Here is a 26616-nt window from a genome sequence, read left to right on the forward strand (position 1 = left end):
TGTTTCTAATGACATTACTCTGGAACAAGCTTTCCTGCACCATCTTTGTCTCAAATCCCTAAGATAGTTCTGCAAACTTCTAGAACTTTCCTAAGGTTCTTATTGCTTGGGAGAGAACACATGCAAAGGCATTAAATAGGGAAAAGAAAATGTCAAAAATGTTTAAGGGCTCAAGCCTGTAATCCCAGCACTTTGGGAGGCCGAGACGGGCGGATCACGAGGTCAGGAGATCGAGACCATCCTGGCTAACACGGTGAAACCCCGTCTCTACTAAAAAAAATACAAAAAACTAGCCGGGCGAGGTGGCGGGCGCCTGTAGTCCCAGCTACTCGGGAGGCTGAGGCAGGAGAATGGCGTAAACCCGGGAGGTGGAGCTTGCAGTGAGCTGAGATCTGGCCACTGCACTCCAGCCTGGGCGACAGAGCAGACTCCGTCTCAAAAAAAAAAAAAAAAAAAAAAAAAAAAAAAATGTTTAAGGAAAAATAAGTCAAAATGTAAAGGTAGTTACTTCTTGCACATGAGAATCAGACTTCCGTAGCAATGAAAAATTTTATTTTGGATAAAAATCACGTAAGCATGAGGTTGTCGGGGAACACGGAAAGGAAGGGCTCAGATTAGGGGATGTAGCACATTTATCAGGAGGTAAGATCTCCAGAGTCTCCTACCCCTCCTGGCCTGGCCTTTTACTGTGGTATCCAGCCTCTGGGAAGACCTTGTATGGACATTATCTCCACTGGGGCTATCACTAGGTAACCAGGTAGGGGACAGAGTAGAGCAGCCAATGGCCCTAACACTCTTTTCTCTCCCTTCAACCTGTGAAAAAAGATGACTGGGCACATACTCAGATGTCCCCTCATATAGCCCCATCTTTTTGACCAGTCACAAACACCAGCTCTGATAAGAGGGCCTGGTTAAAGATACCATAAACAGCTTTCTCCATGTCCCTGGTCCCTGGAGTCAGTGATGTCGGCATTTGGGACTGCGACCTGGCTGGAGCTTGGATTTGCCCACATCAATCAATGCTTCTCCCTGGTTTCAGAGAAAACTTTCCCATAATAAGCAGTCAATATGTTAGCGCTGGAGCCAGGAATAAGCTCCTTGGGGCCCGGGAGTCATTAGATGAAATATTCCTCCTTCTCCCTGCCCTTGGCCAAGTCACTCTCCATCTGGACGATGGCACTGGGCTCGCCTTCTGTAGGTTCATAGGTGACGTAGCTGCCTTTGTTCTTGTACAGGTAAAAGAAGATCAAGATCACAACCGAGAGCAGGGTGAGGAAGACCACGGTGATAACAACTTGGAAAGGAGAGGGAAAATGTAGAGATGTTTCAGGATTGAGGATGTCTCAGTAATTCCTGGAGTCATCTGATTTAGTCACTGTTTTCATAAAGATCCTCTTGTTTTCGTTAACTAGTGTCCACTTCCATCCAAACCATGTTCCCCCACCAACCCCAATTTCCATGGCACATAATAGCTGGAGTCTGCTGGTGCTTAAGCTAAGGACACATGCTTTTGATTTCTGACAAAACTGAACTCCCTCCCAAACCAGTTCCTGATTCTTATAGAAACGGGAAGGAGGGAACAGGAAATGGCTTATCCTAACAGGAAGTGGTTTCTCTGATCCTCCCCCTCTTCCTCACCCACTCAACCAACCACATATATCCTCGTCCCTACCCATGTACTCGAGTGTAACGTCCGTATGCATATCTATTTGTGGCCACCTCCCAACCTGTCATTTACTGGTAGTGCCTCTGACAGAAGCCTCTGAGTCTTTTATAGCTCTGTGTGTGTGTGTGTGTGTGTGTGTGTGTGTGTGTGTGTGTGTGTGTGTAATATAACTTGCATGCCAGGGTGAGCCCATTAATGGATTTGGTCAGGCTCTCTCCGGAGAGAGATGCCCTTGATCCAGAAGGTCCCTTGGCGTTGGCTCAGAGTCTATTACCTGCAATGAGTGCTGTGCTGGCTCCATCTTCTGGGGACAGGGCCTCAGTGGGCTGTAAAATTGGGGTGGTCATCAGTTCTGGAAAATGTAGAAAAGTGGAAAAGGAAATGGGGTGAATTCTTTTGTTTGAAAGCATATGTTTGGCTTTCAAATTTCACCACCCCACCTTCTTTGCTATTCAAAAGTTTATCATTTAACTTCTATAGTAAATATAAATAGAAAATCCTGGAGAATAGAGAAGAAAATAAACCACCACCCAAAGACAACATGTTGATGGATTTCTCCCTGCATAATATAATGGTTAAGAGTAGGGGCTATAGAGCCTGACGGACTGGGTTTCAAATATGAACTCTGTCCTTTACTAACCTGTATCGGCAAAATGGAGGTAAGAGTACCTACTTTAAAAGGTTGTTGTGACATTTAATAAGTAACTCAGTAAGGATAAGCCATTATTAGGAATGCATATTTTTACATAAGTGAGATCAAATGAGATGTATATGCGCATATATTTACATTATATTATATAGCATGTGCATTTTCTTGCAGCATTCTTACAGACTCTTTGTAAACATTATTTTAACATAATGAAATAGTGCTCCTCTCCTATTAAAAACCCTTTTCTACACTTCCAGGATAGGCCCTGCAATTTGAAAGGTTCTGAAACAGGCCTCTCCTCTACCCTAAAATAGATCCTGCACCCCCTCCTGCTACGGGTTTATTTATCCTTCAGCGCAAGAAAGTCCCACCCTAAAGTCATTACACCCAGGGACAGAACATGACAAAATGAGTGGTCTCCAGAAGTCCCTTTTAAGTGTTTACAGAGGAAGTCAGGAAGCCCTTCTGTTCTTTCCTATTAGCACTTTAATGTAGAGGTTACTGCAGGATAGAAGTCTCCTGGGGAAAACTGGCTGGCTGACCCTGGCATCACCCACAGGAGGCACCCCGACCTGACTGGCATCCCACAAATAGCAACACTCACCCACTGCCTCCTCTTTGCTAGGCCGTGTGCTAGATGAAAGGTCGAGCAAAATGGACACGGGCCAGCTTCCCAGGGCTCACCCTCCACAGCACCCTCCACAGCTTGCACGGTGAGGAGCTGCCGTAAGTGCACTTAGGAAAGTGTGCGCCAAGGGAGTGTCTTCCAGTCTTCCAGCCAGGAGTGACCTCCCAAGGGAGGAATATCTGAGCTGGGAGCTGAAGCAGGGGTAAGAGTTTACCAGGTAACAGGGATGGGGCACATTCCAGGCAGAGAGAAGAGCCTGGGTCAAAGCTCTGAGACTGGGGGACTCAAAGGCCAGCGTGGCTGGAGCGTGGTGTGAGCATGACTCCTATCCAGTGCCTGACACATGCAGGTTTCCATCCACAGCAAGTGAAATGAGGGCATCAGTGGTGGTCAGGTGGGCCTGTGCTAAGAGGGGCCAAGACTGTTGAGGGGTCTTTCCATGCAGGCCCAGGGAAGCCTGATGAACCATCCTGGTCCCGCAATACAGAAAGCAGAGGCAGGCTGTGCAGAGCACTTCCCCTCCCAAGGCCAGGCCAAACCTTTCTCCACTGGTCCCCGCTCTTTGTCTAGGAATGGTAGTACCCTCAACCACTCTGGCCTTGGGCAAATGGTTACTGTGGTGTTTTATATATATATACACACACACACACACACACACACATATTCTAAGTCTTCATCCACAGTTCCTGGCTCCTAATTCCCACAGCCCGTTAGCCTTGTGTTAGGATGTGGGTGTCAGGAAAAGGAATCTCTCCGGCCTCTTCCTGCTCTTCCCTTCACCTGCCCCAAGGCAGGACTCTCATCTTCCCCTGCCTTTCCAACAGTGGGTCATAAGATCCTCATTCCAGAGGGAGAATTTGGGAAAGGAATGCTGACATCATGAAGCTTCCATTAAAAACCCAAGAGGATTGGCCTTAGAAAGCTTCTGCATAGCTAAACATGGCTGGGCATGGTGGCTCATGCCTATAATCCCAGCACTTTGGGAGGCCGGGGTGGCTGGATTTCCTGAGCCCAGGAATTTGAGACCAGCCTGGGAAATGGCAAAATCCCGTCTCTACCAAAAATAGCAAAAAAAAAAAAAAAAAAAAAAAAAAAAAAAAAAAAATCAGCCAGGTGTGGTGGTGTGGTACTTGGGAGGCTGAGGAATGAGAATCGCTCGAGCCCAGGAGGTGGAGGTTGTAGTGAGCTGAGATCGCACCACTGAACTCCAACCTGGGTGACAGAATGAGACACCATCTAAAAACAAAAACAAAAAAACCCCCAAAAAACAACTAGCTGAACATGCAGAGGTTCCCGGAGGGTGACACACCCAGGGAGGGCATGGAAGCTCCGCCCCCCCTCCCCACAACTTACCCTACACATGTCCTCATTTGTATCCTTTGCAATACCCTTTATAATAAACCAGTAAACATATTGTTTCCCTGAGTTCTGTGAGCTACTCCAGCAAATTAATTGAACCCCAAAGCAGGGGTTGGCAGGGGTGGGAACTCCAACTTGAAGCTGGTTGGTCACAAGTTTTGGAGGCCTGGACTTGTGACTAGTGTCTGAAGGGAGGTGGAGCCTTGGGGACCCAGCCCTTGACCTGTGGTATCTGACACTGGCTCCAGGTAGATAATGTCGGAATCGATGAGAAGACACCCACTTGGTGTCTTTTTGAGACAGAGTCTCGCTCTGTCGCCCAGGCTGGAGAGCAGTGGTGCGATCTCGGCTCACTGCAAGCTCCGCCTCCTGGGTTCATGCCATTCTCCTGCCACCTTGCCGGGCTAATTTTTTGTATTTTTAGTAGAGATGGGGTTTCACCATGTTAGCCAGGATGGTCTTGATCTCCTGACCTCATGATCCGCCCGCCTCGGCCTCCCAAAGTGCTGGGACCACAGGCGTGAGCCACCGCGCCCGGCCTGGGGTCACAGAAGTCTTCTGTGTTAACTGTTATGTTGTGAGAGCTGAGGAAAAATGGTTTTAGAGTTTGTCTGGAACAGGTATACATTTTTTATTTCAGATGGAGTCTCGCTCCATTGCCCAGGCTGGAGTGCAGTGGCATGATCTCGGCTCCTCCACCTCCTGGCTTAAGCGATTCTCCTGCCTCAGCCTCCTAAGAAGCTGGGATTACAGGTGTGTGCCACCATGCCCAGTGAATTTTTGTATTTTCAGTAGAGACAGGGTTTCACCATGTTGGCCAGGCTGGTCTTGAACTCCTGGCCTCAAGTGATCCACCTGACTCGGTCTCCCAAAGTCCTGGGATTACAGGTGTGAGCCACTGTGGCTGGCCTATACATTTGATTCATTGATCCATTCTCATCTGTTACCCATAGGAACTATATTAACCAACATTGTAGTTCTACTGCGAAGATTAAATGAGAGAACATGTAAGCATCATAGAGTAGCTACTACTTAAATATTATTTAAGGTGACTTTGTTAATATGCTTAGTCATTAAAAGGGAAAGCTGGCCAGGCATCGTGACTCAGGCCTGTAATCCCAGCACTTTGCGAGACCAAGGTGGGAGGACTGCTTGAGGCCAGGAGTTTGAGACCAGCCTGGGCAACACGGCAAGACTCTGTCTACAAAAAAAAAAAGTAAAAATTAGCCAGGTGTGGTAGTTCGTGCCTGTAGTCCCAGATACTCATGAGGCTGAAGTGGGAAGACTGCATCAGCCCAGGGGGCTAAGCCTGCAATGAGCCAGCACTGCATTACTGCATTGTTGGGCAACAGAGTAGTGAGACCCTGTCTCAAAAATAAATAAATAAATAAAAGGGAGAGTTGCTTTGGGTTTGAATCCTGCCTAAGCATATTACTAGGTGACCTGGAGGAAGTTCCTAAACCTCTCTGAACCTGTTTCTTTTTTTTTTTCTTTTTGAGATGGAGTCTTGCTCTGTCGCCCAGGCTGGAGTGCAGTGGCACCATCTCGGCTCACTGCAAGCTCCGCCTCCCAGGTTCATGCCATTCTCCTGCCTCAGCCTCCCGAGTAGCTGGGACTACAGGCACCTGCCACCACATCCGGCTAATTTTTTTATTTTTAGTAGAGACGGGGTTTCACCGTGTTAGCCAGGATGGTCTTGATCTCCTGACCTCGTGATCCACCTGCCTTGGCCTCCCAAAGTGCTGGGATTACAGGCGTGAGCCACCATGCCTGGCCTTTTTTTTTCTTTCTTTCTTTTGGTAGAGACAAGGATCTCACTATATTGTCCAGGCTGGAGTGCAATGGTGCAATCTTGACTCACCGCAGCCTTGACTTCCTGACCTCAAGCAATCTTCCTGCCTTGGCCTCCCAAAATGCTGGGAACACAAGCATGCACCACCATGCCTGGCGGTACCTCAGTTTCTTGATTTGTGAAATGGGAGTGTGGTATACAGCTTCTGAGATGGCTCACAATGATTTCTGCCTCCTGGTATTGACATCCTTGAGCATGCCTCTCCTCTGGTATATGGGTTGAACCTGGTGACTTGCTTTTAACAGACTATGGCAAAAATGATGGTATGTAACTTCTGAGATTAGGTTATACAACACTGTGACTCCTATCAAAGGGAAGCTCTGAAGTTTATCTACCTGGTCATGACTTCATACCTTTCACCATGCACTTTCCTCCCCAAATCTCCCAGGGCTGCAATCCATCTTCCTACCATGGATCTAGAGTTCTATACAGTTGTTCCTAGTTTTGCTTTCTTTAAACATTTGAGAATTTAGGATGTACAAAGCATTGAGTAGATTAATGTATGTCAGAAGCTTGAAGATGAGTAATTTCTGTTCAATCACCAACAATAACTTACTTTGTACATTAGGCTGAGTGTGGTGGCTCACATCTGTAATCCCAATACTTTGGGAGGTGGAGGCAGGAGAATTGCTTGGGGCCAGGAATTTGAGACTAATCTGGACAATATAGTGAGACACCATCTCTATTTTTTTTTTTTTTTTTTTTGAGACAGAGTCTTGCTCTGTCACCCGGGCTGGAGTGCAGTGGCGTGATCTCAGCTCACTGCAAGCTCCGCCTCCCGGGTTCACGCCATTCTCCTGCCTCAGCCTCCGGAGTAGCTGGGACTACAGGCGCCCGCCACCTCGCCCGGCTAGTTTTTTGTATTTTTTAGTAGTAGAGACAGGGTTTCACCGTGTTAGCCAGGATGGTCTCGATCTCCTGACCTCGTGATCTGCCCGTCTCGGCCTCCCAAAGTGCTGGGATTACAGGCTTGAGCCACCGCGCCCGGCCTCTATTTTTTTTTTTTAAATAATATATGGAGGAGGCCAGGTGCACTGGCTCACGTCTATAATCCCAGCACCTTGGGAGGCCAAGGCAGGTGGATCGCTTGAGCCCAGGAGTTGGAGACCAGCCTGGGCAACATAGCCAGACTCCCATCTCTACAAAAAAAAAAAAAAAAAAGTTAGCCAGACATGGTGGCATACACCTGTAGTCCAGCTACTCGGGAAACTGAGGTGAGAGGATCACTGGAGCCCAGGAGGTCCAGGTTGCAGTGAGGTGTGATTGTGCCACTGTACTCTGGGTGACAGAGTGAGACCCTATTTCAGGAAAAAAAAAAAAAAAGGATAAAGGTGGGAGGAAACCAGACGATCACAATTAAATACAGACAGTTGTGCTACAAAGTGCTTCTTTAACATGAACTGGCTGACTGGTGATAGGTAACTTAGGGAATGATGTCAGTGTCATGCAGAAGTCATGTTAATTTATATGCAACTTCTTTATTTTCAGTTTATTTTCAGTTATTTATTCTTTACTTTTTAAAAAATTGAGCAGCCCCTAGAACCAAAAGAGGTTCAGAGGACTCCCCATCCTCTTTATACCTTTAATGTTTAACATGATCAAAAGCAAGCTTTCTCACAAGTAGAGAATATTTTAGTCAAACAGGAAGACCTTAAGAAAAAAATTCTACAGAATGCCTTGCTGAGATGCAGCTATTGGTCGGTTTCCACTTATATGAAGCCATCGGGTGAAGCAGAAAGTGCAGATGAAGAAAGGTGCAAAGAAATTTACCTCAATATTTAAACAATGGCAAGAAGGCAGACTCTACATCAGATTTTTTTTTTTTTTTTTTTTTTTTTTTGAGACAGAGTCTCGCTCTGTCACCCAGGCTGGAGTGCAGTGGCACAATCTTGGCTCACTGCAACCTCTGTCTCCCAGGTTCTAGCGATTCTCCTGCCTCAGCCTCCCGAGCAGCTGGGACTACAAGAGCGTGCCACCACGCCTGGCTAATTTTTTATATTTTTTAGTAGAAACAGGGTTTCACCATATTAGCCAGATGGTCTCGATCTCCTGACTTTGTGATCCGCCCGCCTCGGCCTCCCAAAGTGCTGGGATTACAGACGTGAGCCACTGTGCCCAGCCTATTATTATTATATTTGAGATCAAGTCTCACTGTCTCGCCCAGGCTGGAGTGCAGTGGCTTGATCTCAGCTCACTGCAACCTCCACCCCCTGGGTTCAAGTAATTCTCCTGCCTCAGCCTCCCAAGTAGCTGGGATTACAGGCATGTGCCACCATGCCTGGCTAATTTTTGTATTTTTTTCGTAGAGACAGTTTTGCCATGTTGGCTAGGCTGGTCTCAGACTCCTGACCTCAGGTGATCCGCCTTCCTCAGCCTCCCAATGTGCTGGGATTACAGGTGTGAGCCACCGCACCCTGTGAAGGACAATTTAAAAAGCATTATATCTGGAACAAGAACAAAGAAAAAGCTAGGCTTGTTTGGGCCTGAGGGGTCAGGCTGGAGGTAACAGAGAAAGCAGAATTCCCTCAGGCCTTTTCACCTCTGTCTCCTATCAAAGAGAATCATTTTTTTGTACTAAGGAGCAGTGGAGCCTTTGGGGACATGGGGGAAGTGAGCTCAACAGAAACAAAGAAACTCAGCAAGCACCAGACTGATCTAAAAGGACCAGATATGACAGCCAAGGGCACTGCAAGAACTTGTAAATGGGATTTCTGTTGGTGACACAGGAGCTTCTGAGAAAGAGAGAGGGATCTGGAACCTGAAGGGGCCATGGAAGGAAGGTGGATTCCACAAAGAAATGGTGAGCTTGATGTGATTCCCCAGCAAAGTTCTAGAACACATTATCACGGCCTGTTTGGAGGGCTCTGAACTTGAAACAGCAAGCATTAGAAGTCAGAATGGGACTACCGAGAGCAAGCTGGGTCAGACAAGCTGCACAGCCTTCTTAGACTGAGATTCTAGGTTCTTAGACAGGGAAATTAAACAGTTCAAAAAGAATTTACTGAGTGTGTACTCTATGCCAGGCTCTGAGCTTCTATCAGTGAACAACACAGGCAAAAACTCTTACCTTTAGAGTTCCTGCCAAGAGTAAACAGAATTACCCAGCAATCTCATTGCTGGGATGCTGGGTACGATCCCGCAATCCCACTTCCAGGTATATATCCAAAAGAAATGAATGGACTTCAACTGATACTTGCATATCATGTTCATAGGAGCATTATGCAATACCTAAATAAAAGGTAAAATGGACCGGGCATGGTGGCTCACGCCTGTAATCCCAGCACTTTGGGAGGCCGAGGCAGGCGGATCACGAGGTCAGGAGATTGAGACCATCCTGGCTAACACCGTGAAACTCTGTCTCTAGTAAAAAAAAAAAAAAAACTAGCCGGGCGTGGTGGCGGGCGCCTGTAGTCCCAGCTACTCGGGAGATTGAGGCAGGAGGATGGCGTGAACCCAGGAGGTGGAGCTTGCAGTGAGCCGAGATCGCGCCACTGCACTCCAGCCTGGGTGACAAAGCAAGACTCCATCTCAAGAAAAAAAAAAAAAGGTGAAACAAACAACCCAAATGTCCATCAATAGATAAACGGATAAACAAAATGTGGCATAAACATATCCTTAAAGAGGAAGGAAATTCTGTAAAAAAAAAAAAAAAAAAGGAAGGAATTCAGACATATACTACAACATGAATGAACCTTGAGGACATGACACTAAGTGAAATAAGCCAGGCACAAAAGGACAAACATTCCAGTCTAGCCAACATGGCAAAACCCTGTCTCTACTAAAAATACAAAAATTAGCCAGACGTGGTGGCAGGTGCCTGTAATCCCAGCTACTCGGGAGGCTGAGGCAGGAGAATCACTTGAACCCAGGAGGTGGAGGTTACAGTGAGCCAAGATCGTGCCACTGCACTCCAGCCCAGACAACAGAGCGAGACTCTGTCTCAAAAAAAAAAAAAAAAAGGGACAAACATTGTATGATTCCATTTCTATGAGGTGCTTACAGTAATCAAATTCATAGAGACAGAAAGTACTACAGGAGATTGTAAGGGGCTAGAGAAGGGGAAAATGGAGAGTTAATGTTTAATGGGTATAGAGTTTTAGTTTGGGAGGATGCAAAAGTTCTGGAGATGCGTAGTGGTGTTGGTGAAGGTATAACAACGTGAATGTACTTAATACTGCTAGACTGTATACTTGAAAATGGTTAAAATGGTCAATTTTATGTTATGTATAATTTTACCACAATAAAAAAACCCTTTCTTTATACAATTTACATTTTTAGAGGGGGAAGACAGACAATAAATAAAATAAGGCCGGGCACGGTGGCTCACGCCTGTAATCCCAGCACTTTAGGAGGCCGAGGCGGGCAGATCATGAGGTCAGGAGTTGGAGACCAGCCTGACCAATAAGGCGAAACCCTGTCTCTACTAAAAATACAAGAATTAGCTGGGCGTGTGGCGTGCGCCTGTAGTCACAGCTACTCAGGAGGCTGAGGCAGGAGAATCACTTGAACCCAGGAGGCAGAGGTTGCAGTGAGCTGAGATTGTGCCATTGCACTCCAGCCTGGGTGACAGAGAGAGACTTCATCTCAAAAAAAAAGTAAAAATAAATAAATAAGTAAAAGGTATGCTATATTACATGTGAATTAGCACTATGTAGAAAAATAAGCAGAAAAGGGGATGGAAAGCTGGGATGTGGAGTTGTGGTTTTAGAGAAGGTTGTCAGGGGAAGCTTTACTGATGAGGTGACTTGAGTGAAGACCTAAAGAAGGTGAGGGAGGCAGCCATGCAAAGAGCTGATTGAAGAACATTCCAGGCAGAGGGGACAGCAAGTTCACGGGAAGGCTGTCCACAGCACTGAAAAACACCCCGGGGCCAGGCATGCTTGGCCTGTTAAATGCACAGCATGGAGGCCCCTGAGTGGCAGCAAGGGGGAGAGGAGAAGCAGAGAAAGTCAAGGAGGCCTGTACAACACAGGCCTTGTAGGCCAAGGTAAGGGCTTTTTCAGTGAGTGAGGTAGGAAGCTTTTACAGGTTTTTGGGCAGAGACTGATCAGATTTTTACTTTATTATTTATTCACTTAATTATTTTTGAGACAGGGCCTCAGTCTGTCCTCCAGGCTGGAGTGCAGTGGTATGATCATGACTCACTGCAGCCTCGACCTTCTGGGTTCAAGCAATCCTCCTACCTCAACCTCTGGAGTAGCTGGGACTACAAGCATGCACCACCACGCCTGGCTAATTCTGTATTTTTAGTAGAAATGGGGCTTCACCATGTTGGCCAGGCTGGTCTTGAACTCCTGACCTCAAGTGATCTGCCCACTTCAGCCTCCCAAAGTGCTGGGATTACAGGTGTGAGCTAGCGGACCCAGTCCCTTTTCCTAATTTCCATGACAGCATTAATTGCTTTTGCAGCAGCTCAGTGAGAAAGTGGTGGGATTCTGAATATAATCTGAAACAAAGACAGACAGGATTGGATGTGGGGTAGAGTCAAAGATGAAGGCATGGAGTTATATGAGAGGGGGAAGCCTGCGGGAGGAACAAATTTGGAAGAAACATGATTGCTTACTAGATATCAAAGTTCAGATGTTAAGACTAGAATTTGGAGGCGAGGTGCGGTGGCTCACGCCTGTAATCTTAGCCCTTTGGAGGCTGAGGACAGAGGACCACTTGACCTCAGGAGTTCAAGAGCAGCCTGGGCAACATAGTGAGACCTCATCTCTATTTAAAAAACAAAAACAAACAACCTCTCCAGAAATATATATAAAATACAGATATATATATATGGTACTGGAGGTTGAAGTCATTAGATATTTAGGACCATAGACTGGGTGAGATCACCCAGGAGTAAGTGCAGATAAAGAGAACCCAAGACTGAGCCCAAGGAGACTGAGGAGTAGCAGCCAAACAGCTTTTGCCATGCAGAGATCATAAATGACCTTTACAAGAGAAGTTTTGGTGAAGTGCTGGATATAAACCCGTAATTTAGGGTGGGTTCAAGGAAGAAATGGAAGGAGAGGAACTGGAGGCAAAGTATAAATACATGCTTACACAAAATTTCTCTGTAAAGGTGAGCAGAGAAATAAGGCTGTGACTGGAGGGGAAAGGGAGTTCAAATTTGTTTGTTTTTCTGATAGGAGAAATGCCAGCATGTTTGCATACAGGTAAGAATGACTCAGATGAGAGGGACAACTGATGATGTACAAGAGTCCTTGAAGAGACGAGATCTAGAGCACAGAGGGGCTGGCTGCGGACAGCAGCAGAGACAGTGCCATTGGAAGGAGGGAAAGCAGAGTAGATGGGCACAAACGCAGGTGGCAGGTTGACGGTGGGGGTGGGAGCCTTTGGCAGTTCTCTTCTGAGAACTTTAATTTGCTCAAGAAAATAGGATCTTAACTGGGCCCAGCGGCTTGTATAATCCCAGTACTTTGAGAGGCCAAGGTGGAAGAACTGTTTGGGACCAGGAGTTCAAGACCAGCCTGGGCAACATAGTGAGACCCTATCTCTTAAATTTTTTTTTTTTTTTTTTTTTTTTTTTTGAGACGGAGTCTCGCTCTGTCACCCAGGCTGGAGTGCAGTGGTGCGATCTCGATCTCGGCTCACTGCAAGCTCCGCTTTCTAGGTTCACGCCATTCTCCTGCCTCAGCCTCCCGAGTAGCTAGGACTACAGGTGCCCGCCACCATGCCCGGCTAATTTTTTGTATTTTTTAGTAGAGATGGGGTTTCACCGTGTTAGCCAGGATGGTGTCGATCTCCTGACCTCGTAATCCACCCGCCTCGGCCTCTCAAAGTGCTGGGATTACAGGTGTGAGCCACCGTGCCTGGCCTCTGAAGTTAAAATAATTTTTTTTTTTTTTTTGAGACAGAGTCTTTGCTCTGTCACCCAGGCTAGAGTGCAGTGGTGCCATCTTGGGTCACTGTAACCTCCCCCTCCCAGGTTATTATCTGCCCCTGGCCTCCCAGGTAGCTGGGATTACAGGTACCCACCACCACACCTGGTTAATTTTTGCATTATTAGTAGAGATGGGGTTTCACCATGTTGGCCAGGCTAGTCTTGAACTCCTGACCTCAGGTGATCTGCCCATCTTGGCCTCCCAAGGTGCTGGAATTACAGGTGTGAGCCACTGTGCCCAGTCTACCCATTCTAAAATAAGATCTTAACTGGGCCCAGTGGTTTGTACCTATAATCCCAGCACTTTGGGAGGCCAATGTGGGAGGATCGCTTGAGGTCAGGAGTTTAAGATCAGGCTGAGAGCAACATAGAGAGACCTCCATCTCTACAAAAAAATAAAAATAAAAATAAAGCAATAGCCAGGTATGGTGGCACACGCCTGTAGGTCCAGCAGTTTGGGAGGTTGAGGTGGGTGGATTTCTTGAGCCCAGGAGTTTAAGGCTGCAGTGAGCTATGATTGTGCCATAGCACTCCAGCCTAGGTGACAGACCCTGTCTCTCAAAAAATAAATTAATTAATAATTACAAAATAGGATGTAAGATAATCAGTTGAGAGTGAGGATGGGAGGGGCTTAAGGAGAACTGAAGGTGCTGCAAGAGTAGATAGCATCAGAAAACATCATAACATTATTTATAGGCCAAGCACAGTGGTTCATGCCTGTAATCCCAGCATTTTGGGAGGCTGAGGGCAGGTGGATCACCTGAGGTGATGGAGGCTGGGAGTTTGAGACCAGCCTGGTCAACACTGTGAAACCCCATCCCTACTAAAAATATAAAAATTAGCTGGGCATGGTGGTGGGCACCTGTATTTCCAGCTACTCAGGAGGCTGAGGCAGGAGAATAGCTTGAATCCGAGAGGCACAGGTTGAAGTGATCCGAGATCACGCCATTGCACTCCAGCCTGAGCAACAAGTGTGAGACTCCATCTCAAAAAAAAAAAAAAAAAAAAAAAAAACAAGGCCGGGCGCGGTGGCTCACGCCTGTAATCCCAGCACTTTGGGAGGCCAAGGCGGGTGGATCACGAAGTCAGGAGACTGAGACCATCCTGGCTAACACGGTGAAACCCCGTCTCTACTAAAAATACAAAAAATTAGCCGGGCGTGGTGGCAGGTGCCTATAGTCCCAGCTACTCCGGAGGCTGAGGCAGGAGAATGGCGTGAACCCGAGAGGCGGAGCTTGCAGTGAGCCGAGATCGCGCCACTGCACTCCAGCCTGGGCGACAGAGCGAGACTCCGTCTCAAAAAAAAAAAAAAAAAAAAGATTATTTATAATATCCTTGTGGACAAGGTAGAGAAATACAGACTGGCTATAAGGCCTAAGTGAGGCAGTAATGGATTGTTAAGGGATGAAGTGATGCCAGTCTAGACAGAGACTCTTTCACTGGGGCTTAACCTTAGTCTTTTTGAATTGATATTGTTACGTCAAACCATGCGAGGGCCAAAATAAGGCCTTTATGTAATTCAAAATAAAAAAAATTAAATAATAAAACAAGTATAACAAAGTCCAAGGCTGGGTGCAGTGGCTCATGCCTATAATCCCAACAATTTGGGAGGTTGAGGCAGGAGGACTGCTTGAGCCCAGGAGTTCAAAACCAGCATAGGCAACATGGGGAGACACTGTCTCTACCAAAAAAAAAAAAAAAAAAAATAGCTGATACTTGAACCCTGAGGAGGATTCAAGAGGACCACTTGAGTCTGAGAAGTTGAGGCTGCGGCGAGCCATGTTTGCACCACTGCATGCCAGCCTGGCTGACAGAGTGAGACCCTGTCTCAAAAAATACATATTGAACTTCAAATTCTTTGCAAGATTTTTTTTTTTTTTGGTCTTATGCTTTATTGGTGCCTTCTACACAGGCTGAGCTGAATGCCCTTTGGGTAAATGCAGATCCTGCAGACCCAGGGAAGATTCAACAATTTAAAAATTTTCTGTACAGATGGAGTCTTACTGTGTTGCCCAGGCTGGTTTTGAACTCCTGGGCTCAAACGATCCTCCTGCCTCAACAACACAAAGTGCTGGGATTACAGATGTGAACCACTGCGCCCAGCCCTGAGAAATTTGTTAAAGGCTTCAAAGCTGAGGGGCAACTAGTAAACTGATAAACATAGACACATTTCAAATGTCTAAAGAAACACACCAAATTGAACAAGATGAGAATTTAACACATTCCTTGCTCTTAGGTTCAGGAAGCCAACTACTCACAAAGAATGGGGAAGCTATGGCTTAGCAGCATCACATATAAAGTACTTACGGGGGGTCCCTAAAAAACCACTAACACTGGAAGGATATACTCCAAAACAGCAGCAGGAGTTACAGGTAGGTTGTGGAATTCTCAATGATTTTGATTTTCTTCTTTTTTTCTTAGAGACAGGGTCTTGTTCTGTCACCCAGGCTGGAATGCAGTGATATAATCATAGATGACTGTAACCTTGAACTCGTGGGCTGAGGCAATCCTCCCACCTCATCCTCCTGAGTAGCTGGGACTATAGGTGTGTGCCACCATGCCTGGCTAATTTTTAAAGTTTTTAGTAGAGAGGGAGTCTTGCTATGTTGCCCAGGCTGGTCTTGAACTCCTGGCCTTAAGGGATCCTGCCACCTTGGCCTCCCAAAGTGCTTGGATTACAGGTGTGTGCCTGAATTTTGTTTTGTTTTATGTGCTTTCCTTTATATTCCAAATTTCTCACAATGATAAATAATTACTTTTATAATCATAAAAAATTTTAAATTACTGTTATTTTAGGCACCAGTAATATAAATATGGTCTAAAAATGGAGGCGACAGTACTGCTCTACTTTGTACCACTCCTAGACTGCTGAGTTCATCTGGGTGTCATGATTTCTTTTCTTTTTTTTTTTTTTGGAGACAGGATCTCTGCTCACTGCAGATCTTGGCTCGCTGCAACCTCCGCCTCCTGGGTTCAAATGATTCTCCTGCCTCAACCTCCTGAGTAGCTGGGAGTTACAGGCGTGCACCACCATGCCCGGCTAATTTTTTTTTTTTTTTTTTTTTAGATGGAGTCTCGTTCTCTGGCCCAGGCTAACATGCAATGGTGCGATCTTGGTTCACTGCAACCTCTGCCTCCCAGGTTCAAGCGATTCTCCTGCCTCAGCCACCCAAGTAGCTGGGATTACAGGCGCATGCCACTACACCCAGCTAATTTTTGTATTTTTAGTAGAGATGGGGTTTCACCATGTTGGTCAGGCTGTTCTCGAATTCCTAACCTCGTGATACACCCACCTTGGCCTCCCAAAGTGCTAGAATTGCAGGTGTGAGCCACTGCGCCCGGTCTTATTTTTTTTCTTTTTTTTTGAGACAGAGTCTCACTCTGTCACTCGGGCTGGAGTGCAGTGGCTTGATCTCGGCTCCCTGCAACCTCTGCCTCCCAGGTTCAAGCGATTCCGAGTAGCTGGAATTACAGGCACCCACCACTACGCCCAGCTAATTTTTTGTATTTTTAGTAAAGACAAGGTTTTACCATGTTGGCCAGGCTGGTCTCGAACTCCTGACCTGGTGATTTGCCCACCTCGGCTCCCAAAGTGCTGGGATTACAGGCATGAGCCACTGTGTCACAATTTTGAGGTGAGCAGGCAAACCATGTCAGATAAGGAAAGCTTGCAAGAGAAAGCCCAGAGAAAAAAGGGAGCCTAGAACTTAAATTCTGTCTTCTAATACGCCAAGGCATGACCTGTACAAGAGAACAAACAGCAGAAACTCGAAAAGACAGATGTCTCCCCAACAGAAGAAAGAGCAAAACTGGACAAAAGCAAGGCAGCATCTTGGAGAGAGAATTCTAGTATAGAATGGCTAGTTGAACTAGCTGAGCATCAGAACCCCTCTCAGCCTTAGTTTTTGAATTTTTATAAATGGAAAGTGTTCTATTAGAATTCTCATTGAAATCAAATTTTAAAATAAAAAATCCAGACATACTTAGAATGTCTATCTGGAGAGGAATGATGAAATAAATTATAGGCCATCCATTGTAGAAATAGTTGCTAAAAAGAATATGAGATGTGGCCGGGCGCGGTGGCTCAAGCCTGTAATCCCAGCACTTTGGGAGGCCGAGACGGGCGGATCACGAGGTCAGGAGATCGAGACCATCCTGGCTAACACAGTGAAACCCCGTCTCTACTAAAAAATACAAAAAAAAAAAAAAAAAACTAGCCGGGCGAGGTGGCAGTCGCCTGTAGTCCCAGCTACTCAGGAGGCTGAGGCAGGAGAATGGCGTAGACCCGGGAGGCGGAGCTTGCAGTGAGCTGAGATCCGGCCACTGCACTCCAGCCTGGGCGACAGAGCGAGACTCCGTCTCCAAAAAAAAAAAAAAAAAAAAAAATATGAGATGTACAATATTACTGGGAGAGGATAAACGGTTAGATGAAAAAAGCAAATTGCCAGGTGGTATGTCTAGTAGGACTGCATCTTTGTTTAAAAAAAAAAAAAAAGTAAATTGGCAGGGTGCAGTGGCTCACACCCATAATCCCAGCACTTTGGGAGGCTGAGGTGGGAGGATTGCTTGAGGCCAGGAATTTGAGTCCAGCCTGGGCAACATAGCAAGACCCCTGTCTCTCTGTATATTTTTTTTAAGTAACTTTAAAAAACCCTATAAATATGCATATATATGTTTGTACATAGAAAAGGTCTAGAAAGTTATTCTCTGAGGGGCATGTATTACCTTTTAAACAAAATAACATGCTTGGCAAGGTGGTTCACACCTATAATCCCAGCAATTTGGGAGGCTGAGGCCAGAGGATCGCTTGAGTCCAGGAGTTCAAGACCAGCCTGGGCAACATGGCAAAACCCTGTCTCTACAAAAATACAAAAATTAACCGGGCATGGTGGCACGCTACCTGTGGTTCCAGCTACTTGGGAGGCTGAGGTGGGAGGATCGCCTGAGTCTGGGAAAGTTGAGGCTGCAGTGAGCTGTGATTGAGCCACTGCCCTACAGTCTGGGTGAAATTGAGGCCCTGTCTCAAAAAAAAAGAAAAAAAGAACAAACAACAACAAAACAAACTAAGTTCAGGAAAGCTGGCATAAAAGAAGGAAATGGCTTATAGCTTTTCCTCCATTCTCTCCTGTTTCTACCCCATTTCTTTCCCATTTCTTTGTCCAAACAAAGAAATTATTATTAAATAGCACTACAGTCTTTCCAAACTTTCCCTGCTCAGGTTTGGAAAGACTGTAGCATCATTTTTCTTGTAAGTGGAATGTCAGGACAAAGGACCATAAGATTGAAGGCCCCACCCAAATCCTAACCAATAGCAAATGACCTTCAAGATCTATTCTGTTTACTCACTCTTTTTTTTTTGTTAACCCAGATACCGGCTGGCTTTCTTGTGGCCCTTGTTCCCAGGCTGAGCTAAATCTCTTATCACTGAGACATCAGATCTTTTGCCACCTGAGTCTGCCAGCCTACTTATTTGCTCTAGACCTGTCCAACAAAAGGTGGCTCCCCCAGTTCTTTCCATGGGAAGCCACACTGGAACTCGGCCCCCTTTCTTCTGCCTTCTCTTTCATGCGCACCAGCGAGTTGGGTGGAGTGAGACCTTGGGAGCAGTCCATCATGACAGAAAGAACACAGGCTTTGCAGTAAATCAGACTTGGCATAAAATCCTGCCTCTGCCATTACTAGCTGCATGACCTTGGGAAATTTTTTTAATTTTTGAAAATTTCACAGTGGCTCATGCCTGTAATCCCAGCACTTTGGGAGGTGGGGGTGAGTGGATCACTTGAGATCAGGAGTTCGAGACCAGTCTGGCCAACATGGTGAAACCCCATCTCTACTAAAAATTTAAAAAATTAGCTGGGCATAGTGGTGGGTGCCTATAGTTCCAGGTACTCCGGAGGCTGAGGCAGGAAAATCGCTTGAACCTGGGAGGCGGAGGTTGCAGTGAGCCGAGATTGTGCCATTGCACTCCAGCCTGGGCGACAAGAGCGAAACTCCATCTCGGAAAAAAAAAAAGGAAAAGAAAACTCCTTAACTTCCCTGAACTTCAGTTGCTCCTTCTGTAAAATGAGAATAAAACCTGTTTCACAGGGTTGTGGTGAGGAATAAGTGCAATGAAAAATGCTGCTTTGGGAGGCTGAGATGGGAGGATCACTTGAGGCCAGGAGTTTGAGACCAGCCTGGGCAATATAGCAAGATCTTATCTCTACAAAAAAATTGTTTTAAATAAAATAAAATAAAATAAAATAAAGAAAAATGCTGGCCGGGCGTGGTGGCTCACGCCTGTAATCCCAGCACTTTGGGAGGTCGAGGGGGGCGGATCACGAGGTCAGGAGATGGAGACCACGGTGAAACCCCGTCTCTACTAAAAATACAAAAAATTAGCCAGGCGCGGTGGCGGGCGCCTGTAGTCCCAGCTACTACGGAGGCTGAGGCAGGAGAATGGCGTGAACCCGGGAGGCGGAGTTTGCAGTGAGCCAAGATCGCGCCACTGCACTTCAGCCTGGGCGAGAGAGCGAGACTCCGTCTAAAAAAAAAAAAAAAAAGAAAAATGCTAAGTGTCTAATACAGGGTAAGGACAACCTAGGCAGTAGCTGGTACAATTATTTGGTGGCAAGAGATAAGCTTTACCTGGCAGGGTGGGCAAAGCCCACAAGGCACAGTTCCACTGCCCTACTTCCAATAGGGCTGACTTATGCACTAGGCACAACAGGCACAGTGCCCTGGGCCCACAATGCTTCTAAAGGCCCATGAAAATGTTTTAAGTGATTTTCATTTCTTTTATAATCAGAAGGAAGAGAACCAAAATTTTAGGTCAAAGAAATATTAAGGCTGTTATGTGAATTACTAATTATAAATATTAATTATTATATTATCATATTCTTCCTTACACTGATAGTTGTAAAATATGATTTTTAATATTTTTTAAGTGAAGGAGGAGCCCACAAAGACAAAAGTGCCCAGGGTTTAGGAAAGTCATAATGTGGCCCTTACTTTCAAGGCTCCTGAAGGATATCTCCTCTAGGAAGTCTTTATAGACTGTATTGCTAGGTGTGATGGTGCATGCCTGCAGTCCCAGCTGCTCAGGAGTCTGAGGTGGGAGGATCCCTCAAGCCCAGATGTTTGAGTCTGCAGTGAGCTAGGATTGTGCCACTGTACTCCAGCCTGGGCAACAGAGTAAGATCCCATCTCTTAAAAAAAAAAAAAAAAGAGAGGCCAGGCGCAATGGTTCACACCTGTAATCCCAGCACTTTGGGAGGCCGAGGCAGGTGGATTGCCTGAGCTCAGGAGTTCGAGACCCACCTGGGCAACATGGTGAAACCCCATCTCTACTAAACTACAAAAAATTAGCCGGGCATGACAGCGTGCGCCTGTAATCCCAGCTACTCAGGAGGGAGGTTGAGGCAGGAGAATTGCTCGAACCCAGGAGGCAGAGGTTGTAATGAGCCGAGATTGCACCACTGCACTCCAGCCTGGGTGACAGAACAAGACTCAGTCTCGGAAAAAAAGAGAGACAGAGAAAGAGAGAGAGAGGGCTGACTCAATAATCAATTTAAAAAAAATTTTTTTAAAGGATATAAATATACAGCTGAACAATAACAAAATAGCTCAACTAAAAAATGGGACAAGACTTGAATAGACATTTCTCCAAAGATGTACAAATGGTCAATAAGTATATGAAAAGATGCTCCACATCACTATCACTAGGGAAATGCAAATCAAAACCACAGTGAGATACCACCTCACACACATTATGATGACTACTATTAAACAGAAAGTAACAAGTGTTGGCAAGGTTGCAGAGAAACTGAAACCTTTATGCACTGCTGGTAGGAATATAAAATGGTGCAGCCGCTGTGCAAAGCTGTATGGTGGATCCTCAAAAAAATTAAACACAGAATTATAACGATACAGCAATTCCACTTCTGAGTATACATCCCAAACAACTGAAAGCAGGGTCTCAAGAAGATATTTGTACACCCATGTTTATAATAAGCAGCATCAGTCACAATAGCCAAAAGGTGGAAGCAACCCAACTGTCCATCATAGATGAATGGAGAAACAAAACGTAATATACACATCCAACGATATCATTCAGCCTTGAAAAGGTAGGAGATTGGGACATGCTACAGTATGGATGAACCTTGAGAATATTATGCTAAGTGAAGTTAGCCAGACGCAAAAGGACTGTTGTATGATTCTACCTACATGAAGTACCTAGAGCGGTCAAATTCATATAGACAGAAAATAGAACAGTGTCTGCCAGGGGAGTGGGGAATCAGTGTTTAATGGGTGTCAAGTTTCAGTTTGGGAAGGCAAAGTTCTGGAGATGGATGGTGGTGAGGAACACGAATTACTTAATACAGTAGTCTCCCCAGGGCCGGGCGCTCGCCTGTAATCCCAGCACTTTGGGAGGCCGAGGCGGGCAGATCACGAGGTCAGGAGAGCGAGACCATCCTGGCTAACACGGTGAAACCTCGTCTCTATTAAAAATACAAAAAATTAGCCAGGTGTGGTGGCGGGCGTCTGTAGTCCCAGCTACTGGGGAGACTGAGGCAGGAGAATGGTGTGAACCCAGGAGGCAGAGCTTGCAGTGAGCTGAGATCGTGCCACTGTACTCCAGCCTGGGCGACAGAGCAAGACTCCATCTCAAAAAAAAAATACAGTAGTCCCCCCTTATCTGTGGTTTTGCTTTCCCAGGTTTCAGTTACCCGCGGTCAACTGCAGTCCAAAAACATTAAATAGAAATTTAATAGAAAAAGAAAATTCCAGAAAGGAACAATTCATACATTTTAAATTATGTGCCGTTCTGAGTAGCATGATGAAATCTCACACCCTGCTCCATCCTGCCTGGAAAGTGAATCATCCTTTTGTATCCATGCTATAAATGCTTAGTAGTTGGCTGTCACAGTATCACCACACTTGTGTTCAAGTAACCCTTATTTTACATGACAATGGCCCCAAAGCACAAGAATGGTGATGCAATTTGGACATGCCAACAAGAAGTGCTTCCTTTAAGTGAAAAGGTTAAAGTTCTTGACTTAATAAAGAAAAAAAAAAAAGAATTGTATACTGAGGTTTCTAAGATCTATAGTAAATAAGGTATTTTAAGTGAGAGGGACCACTTTCACATAACTCTTATTACAGTATATTGTTATAGTTGTTCTATTTTATTATTGTTAATCTCTTACTGTGCCTAATTTATAAGTTAAGCTTTATCCTAAGTATGTATGTACAGGAAAAAACGTAGTACAGATGGGGTTCAGTACTATCTGAGATTTCAGGCATCCGCTGGGGCTTTTGGAATGAATCCCCTGTGGAAAAGCGGGGACTACTCCACCACTGAACTACCTGCGAAAAAGTGGCTAAAATGGTAATACCTGTACTATGTTTATTTTACTGTAAGTTTTAAAAAAAGAAAAAATGGCCAGGTACGGTGGCTCATGCCTGTAATCCCAGCACTTTGGCAGGCTGAGGCAGGCAGATCACTTGAGGCCAGGAGTTCGAGACCAGCCTGGCCAACATGGTGAAACCCCGTCTCTACTAAAAGTACACAAATTAGCTGGGCGTGGTAACGCACGCCTGTAATTCCAGCTACTAGGGAGACTAAGGCAGGATAATTGCTTGAGCCCAGGATCGGAGGCTGCAGTGAGCTGAGATCAAGCCACCGCACTCTAGCCTGGGCAACACAGCGAGACTTGGTCTCAACAACAATAATAATAATAATAAATAATAAAATTTTTAAAAATGTAAACAGTTCCGCTTTGCCGAGGTTCTAATCCCTCAGCTAGCTACCAAGGTATCGCCTTTTTTCCCTTGTGGGCAGGCTTATTCTGGAGGTCCTTTGCCCACCCGCTTCCTGAACATCCTCCAGGGTAAATTGTTTCTGTAGCTTCACACATGGTATGAAGTATTCTACCTTTATCTAGAGCAGATACACATAGAAAAGGTATTCCACCCTTCTCTAAGATACCTGCTGCGCCCCTTTGCCAGTACGAACCTTGTCCATCTTTCAAGGGCAAGACTCAGATCCCTTCCTCGCCTACTCATGAAGCCTTTGCTGACCCATTTCTCCCCACTCTCCGTACCCCCCCAAGTTTTTTTTTTTTAGACAGGGACTTGCTCTGTCACCCAGGCCAGAGTGCAGTGGCATGATCTCGGCTCATTACAGCCTCCATCTCCTGGGCTCAAGGGATCCTCCCACCTTAGCCTTCGGAGTAGCTGGAACCACAGGTGTGTATCACCATGCCCGGCTATTTTTAAAATTTTTTTGTAGGGACGGGGTTTCGCCATATTGCCCAGGCTGATCTCGAACTCCTGAGCTCAAACAATCTGCCTGCCTTGACCTCCCAAAGTGCTGGAATTACAGGCATGAGCCTCCACACCCGGCCATTTCTCTCTTTTATCTCTTTTCACCAGAAAACTAAAAGTCTGAATTGTGTGCATTACCAGTCACAGAGGACACTGTCTTAGACTTCCACTGGTGTTGTCACTCACCTGTTTCTACACAGTAAAAGCAGGGAATGTCTGTCTTAATGACAAATGTGACCATGTATAGGAAGACAAAGGTGTATAGACCAACCATTGTTCCTCTCCCTAACTAGCACATGCTGAGAATAGTCAATAAATAACTGATAGTTTGGCCGGCCCAGCCTGATGATGAACTAAAAGGTGGGCATCCATTCTCAGAGTGCTGAGCAGTAGAGACCGGCCTCCACACACCTTCAGGGAACAATGAGGTTATGATGCTGGGTCTGTATCATCAGAGAAATGGAATTAGAAAGCCAGCAGAATCCCTTTCAAGGGAAAGATGGGTTTTTTTTTTTTTTTTTTTTGAGACGGAGGCTCGCTCTGTCGCCCAGGCTGGAGTGCAGTGGCCGGATCTCAGCTCACTGCAAGCTCCGCCTCCCGGGTTCACGCCATTCTCCTGCCTCAGCCTCCCAAGTAGCTGGGACTACAGGTGCCCGCCACCTCGCCCGGCTAGTTTTTTGTATTTTTTAGTAGAGACGGGGTTTCACCGTGTTAGCCAGGATGGTCTCGATCTCCTGACCTCGTGATCCGCCCGTCTCGGCCTCCCAAAGTGCTGGGATTACAGGCTTGAGCCACTGCGCCCAGCCGAAAGATGAGTTTCTAACAAGCACTCAGTACTAATAACCAATGTGACTGAGTGCTTACGAGATACTGCACACTCTTCTAGGTGTTTTATATGGGCTGTCTCATTTATTCTTCATAAATCATAAGATAGGTACTATTTTCCCTATTTTGTGAATGATGAACCTGGAGCTTAGAGGTTAGAAATACTATCTTTAGCAGGTTTTTAAAAAACGATTTCCCTGTTATCTTTGAAGATTCCTTTTCCACATTTAACTATAAGGCTTTCTGCTACATTCTTTGCCATAGCTATAAATTATTAGAGGGATGAAAGTAAAGCCCTTCCTTTAGGCTTATAAAATAATCAGTCTTCCTTCCTTCCTTTCTTCCTTTCCTTCCCTCTCTCCTCCTTCCCTCCCTCCCTCCCTATTTTTTGAGATGGGTCTCACTCTGTTGCCCAGGCTGGAGTGCAATGGCACAATCTCAGCTCACCTGCGCCTCCTGGGTTCAAGTGATTCCCATGCCTCAGCCTCCTGAGTAGCTGGGATTACAGGTGTGAAACCATCTCTCTACTAAAAATAAAAAACTAGCCTGGCTAATTTCTTTGTATTTTTAGTAGAGACGGGGTTTCACCATGTTGGCCAGGCTGGTCTCAAACTCCTGACCTCAGGTGATCCGCCCACCTCGGCCTCCCAAACTGTTGGGATTACAGACATGAGCCACCACACCTGGCCTCTTTCTTTCTTTTGAATTAGAGATGGGGGTCTCACTATGTTGCCCAGGCAAGTCTCAAACACCTGGCCTCAAGAGATCCTCTTGCCTCAGTCTCCCAAAGTCCTGGGATTACTGACATAAAATCATTGGATAAACCGAGGTTACAAAGCTTTAAGTGGTAGTGAAGTCACCATGTCCATGTGACTTCAGATTAAAACAGTACTAAGGGGCACACTCTAGAGTTCCTGCTTCCTCCCAGGCCTTTCCCGTGTGAGACAGGCGGAGAGAGGCGGGAGTCTTCCCACCAGGGTTGAGGCTTCCAGGACTGGTCTGGGGAAGGGAATGTTGAACAATTCTTTCTCACTGGGATTAGGAAAGGCCTTCGCCTACCTCTCGGAGAAGGAGTGGTCAGGAGGCTGGTCATTGTCACTAGTGGTTGAGTTCCTTGGAGAAGAGGCAGATCTGTAGGAAAAGGGGCAAAGACAGGAATGCAGCGGGTGAGCCCCTGGGGCTTCGAGTCCTGGAAGTCCCAGAAACGCCTCTGGTGCCAAGTTTTCCCAAGTCCCTTCCCCTTTTCCTCTTGCCCACTTCTGGTTTCCCTGAGTATCTTCTCAGGCTCCAAGTACCAACGGCTCTCCACAGGAGCAGTCTGAGGCCACGTGCACTTTACCGGGGTGTTACCTTCACACGCTCTCTCCCGATCCTTTCAATGGGCCACCAAATTTACCTCGGAGATCTCTCAAGGCCTGAGAAAGTCAGGCAAAGGTTCGCAAATCAGCAGCGGACCCAGTTTCGCCAAAGCGCGGTAACAGGTACCCTAGGGTTCCACAGCTCGGAGTTCTGGTGACGCCATCCACCAGGTGTCAGGAGAGGGCCGGGAAGGTCAGGACCCGCGCCTAGGCTCCGGAGCGGATTGGGCGCAGCGCGGTAGCCGGGCCGGGACCGGGAGGCGAGGGCCGTGGGCCGCCTTCTGGCCCGCCTGGGACGCAGGGACGCCAGGCTGGCCGCCCCGTCCGGGCCTGCCTTCGCCGTCTAGGGCGCGGCCCGCGCACAGCCTGCCGAGCCTCACTTGGCTCCTGCCCGCGCCTCGCGTCCCGGAGACCCTCGACGCCCCTGCGAACGCAGGGTGGACGCGGCGGGCTGGGTTGGTCCTCGCCCCGCGGTCCCGCCCCCGTCCCCGCCCGGAGCCCCCCGCGTTACCAGCACCCGGCAGAGCGCGCTGCGCTGGGAGCGGCCGGTGCGCTGGAGAGCGGCGTTTCCAGCCGCCGCGACCCTCGGTCCCAGCGGGGCGCTGAGCTTCGGCCGCTCCGGGTTTCGGTTCCTGCCGCGGCCGAGGTGGCTGAGGCGAGTGTGGGCGACCCGGCTTTCCGGCGCCCCCGCCCTCCCCTAGTGCTCACCTTTCCAGTCCGACGGGCTGCCGGGGGAGGGCCGGCGCCGCTCCGCGCGTCCTTTTGAACTCAATGGGGGCGGGCACCGCGGAGTCGCGGAGGCCGGCAGAGGCCGAACGAGGACCCCGAAAGGAGGAAGCCGCGGGCCGCGCGCGGGGTTGGCGCAGAGGCCGGAGGGGGTGGGGGGCAGGCCGACGGGGTGGGACAGGAAAAGCGGAGAGAAACCGCCCTCTGCAGGTCCCCTCGGCTCCCCTGGGAGGAAAGGCAGCCTGCCCTTCTCCGATTGTCACTTTACTCTCCATCCGGAGCCGCTTCCTCTCTCGCCCCGAGGCTCGGGGTGGCGGCGGACCAGATTGGAGCCGCGGGCTAACTGGGATCAGTCCCAT

The 26616-nt window shown here is 47.1% G+C and overlaps 1 protein-coding gene across 1 annotated transcript; it reads right to left on the bottom strand.

The window, feature by feature from the left end:
- Positions 1-534: 534 nt before the first annotated feature.
- Positions 535-26616, bottom strand: SMAGP (small cell adhesion glycoprotein). The gene is made up of 5 exons (XM_050749989.1): positions 26526-26616; positions 26240-26482; positions 25233-25304; positions 1941-2018; positions 535-1294 (listed from the first exon to the last, which is right to left on the bottom strand). Exons 1-5 carry the CDS (start codon positions 26614-26616, stop codon positions 1116-1118), a joined length of 663 nt encoding a protein of 220 aa, XP_050605946.1. The 3' UTR covers positions 535-1115.

The sequence above is a fragment of the Macaca thibetana genome, chromosome 11 (genome assembly GCF_024542745.1).
Source record: "Macaca thibetana thibetana isolate TM-01 chromosome 11, ASM2454274v1, whole genome shotgun sequence".
In the NCBI taxonomy this organism is placed as follows: domain Eukaryota; kingdom Metazoa; phylum Chordata; class Mammalia; order Primates; family Cercopithecidae; genus Macaca; species Macaca thibetana.

What these genes read in the sequence shown, in the direction of transcription:
- SMAGP (XM_050749989.1), bottom strand. Translation starts at nt 26,616, where the DNA reads ATGGGACTGATCCCAGTTAGCCCGCGGCTCCAATCTGGTCCGCCGCCA. An exon ending in GAAGCGGCTCCGGATGGAGA is followed by an intron (nt 26,483 to 26,525) that starts GTAAAGTGACAA and finishes CTTTCCTCCCAG; the next exon opens with GGGAGCCGAGGGGACCTGCA. An exon ending in CAGCACAGCACTCATTGCAG is followed by an intron (nt 1,295 to 1,940) that starts GTAATAGACTCT and finishes CTCCTTTCCAAG; the next exon opens with TTGTTATCACCGTGGTCTTC.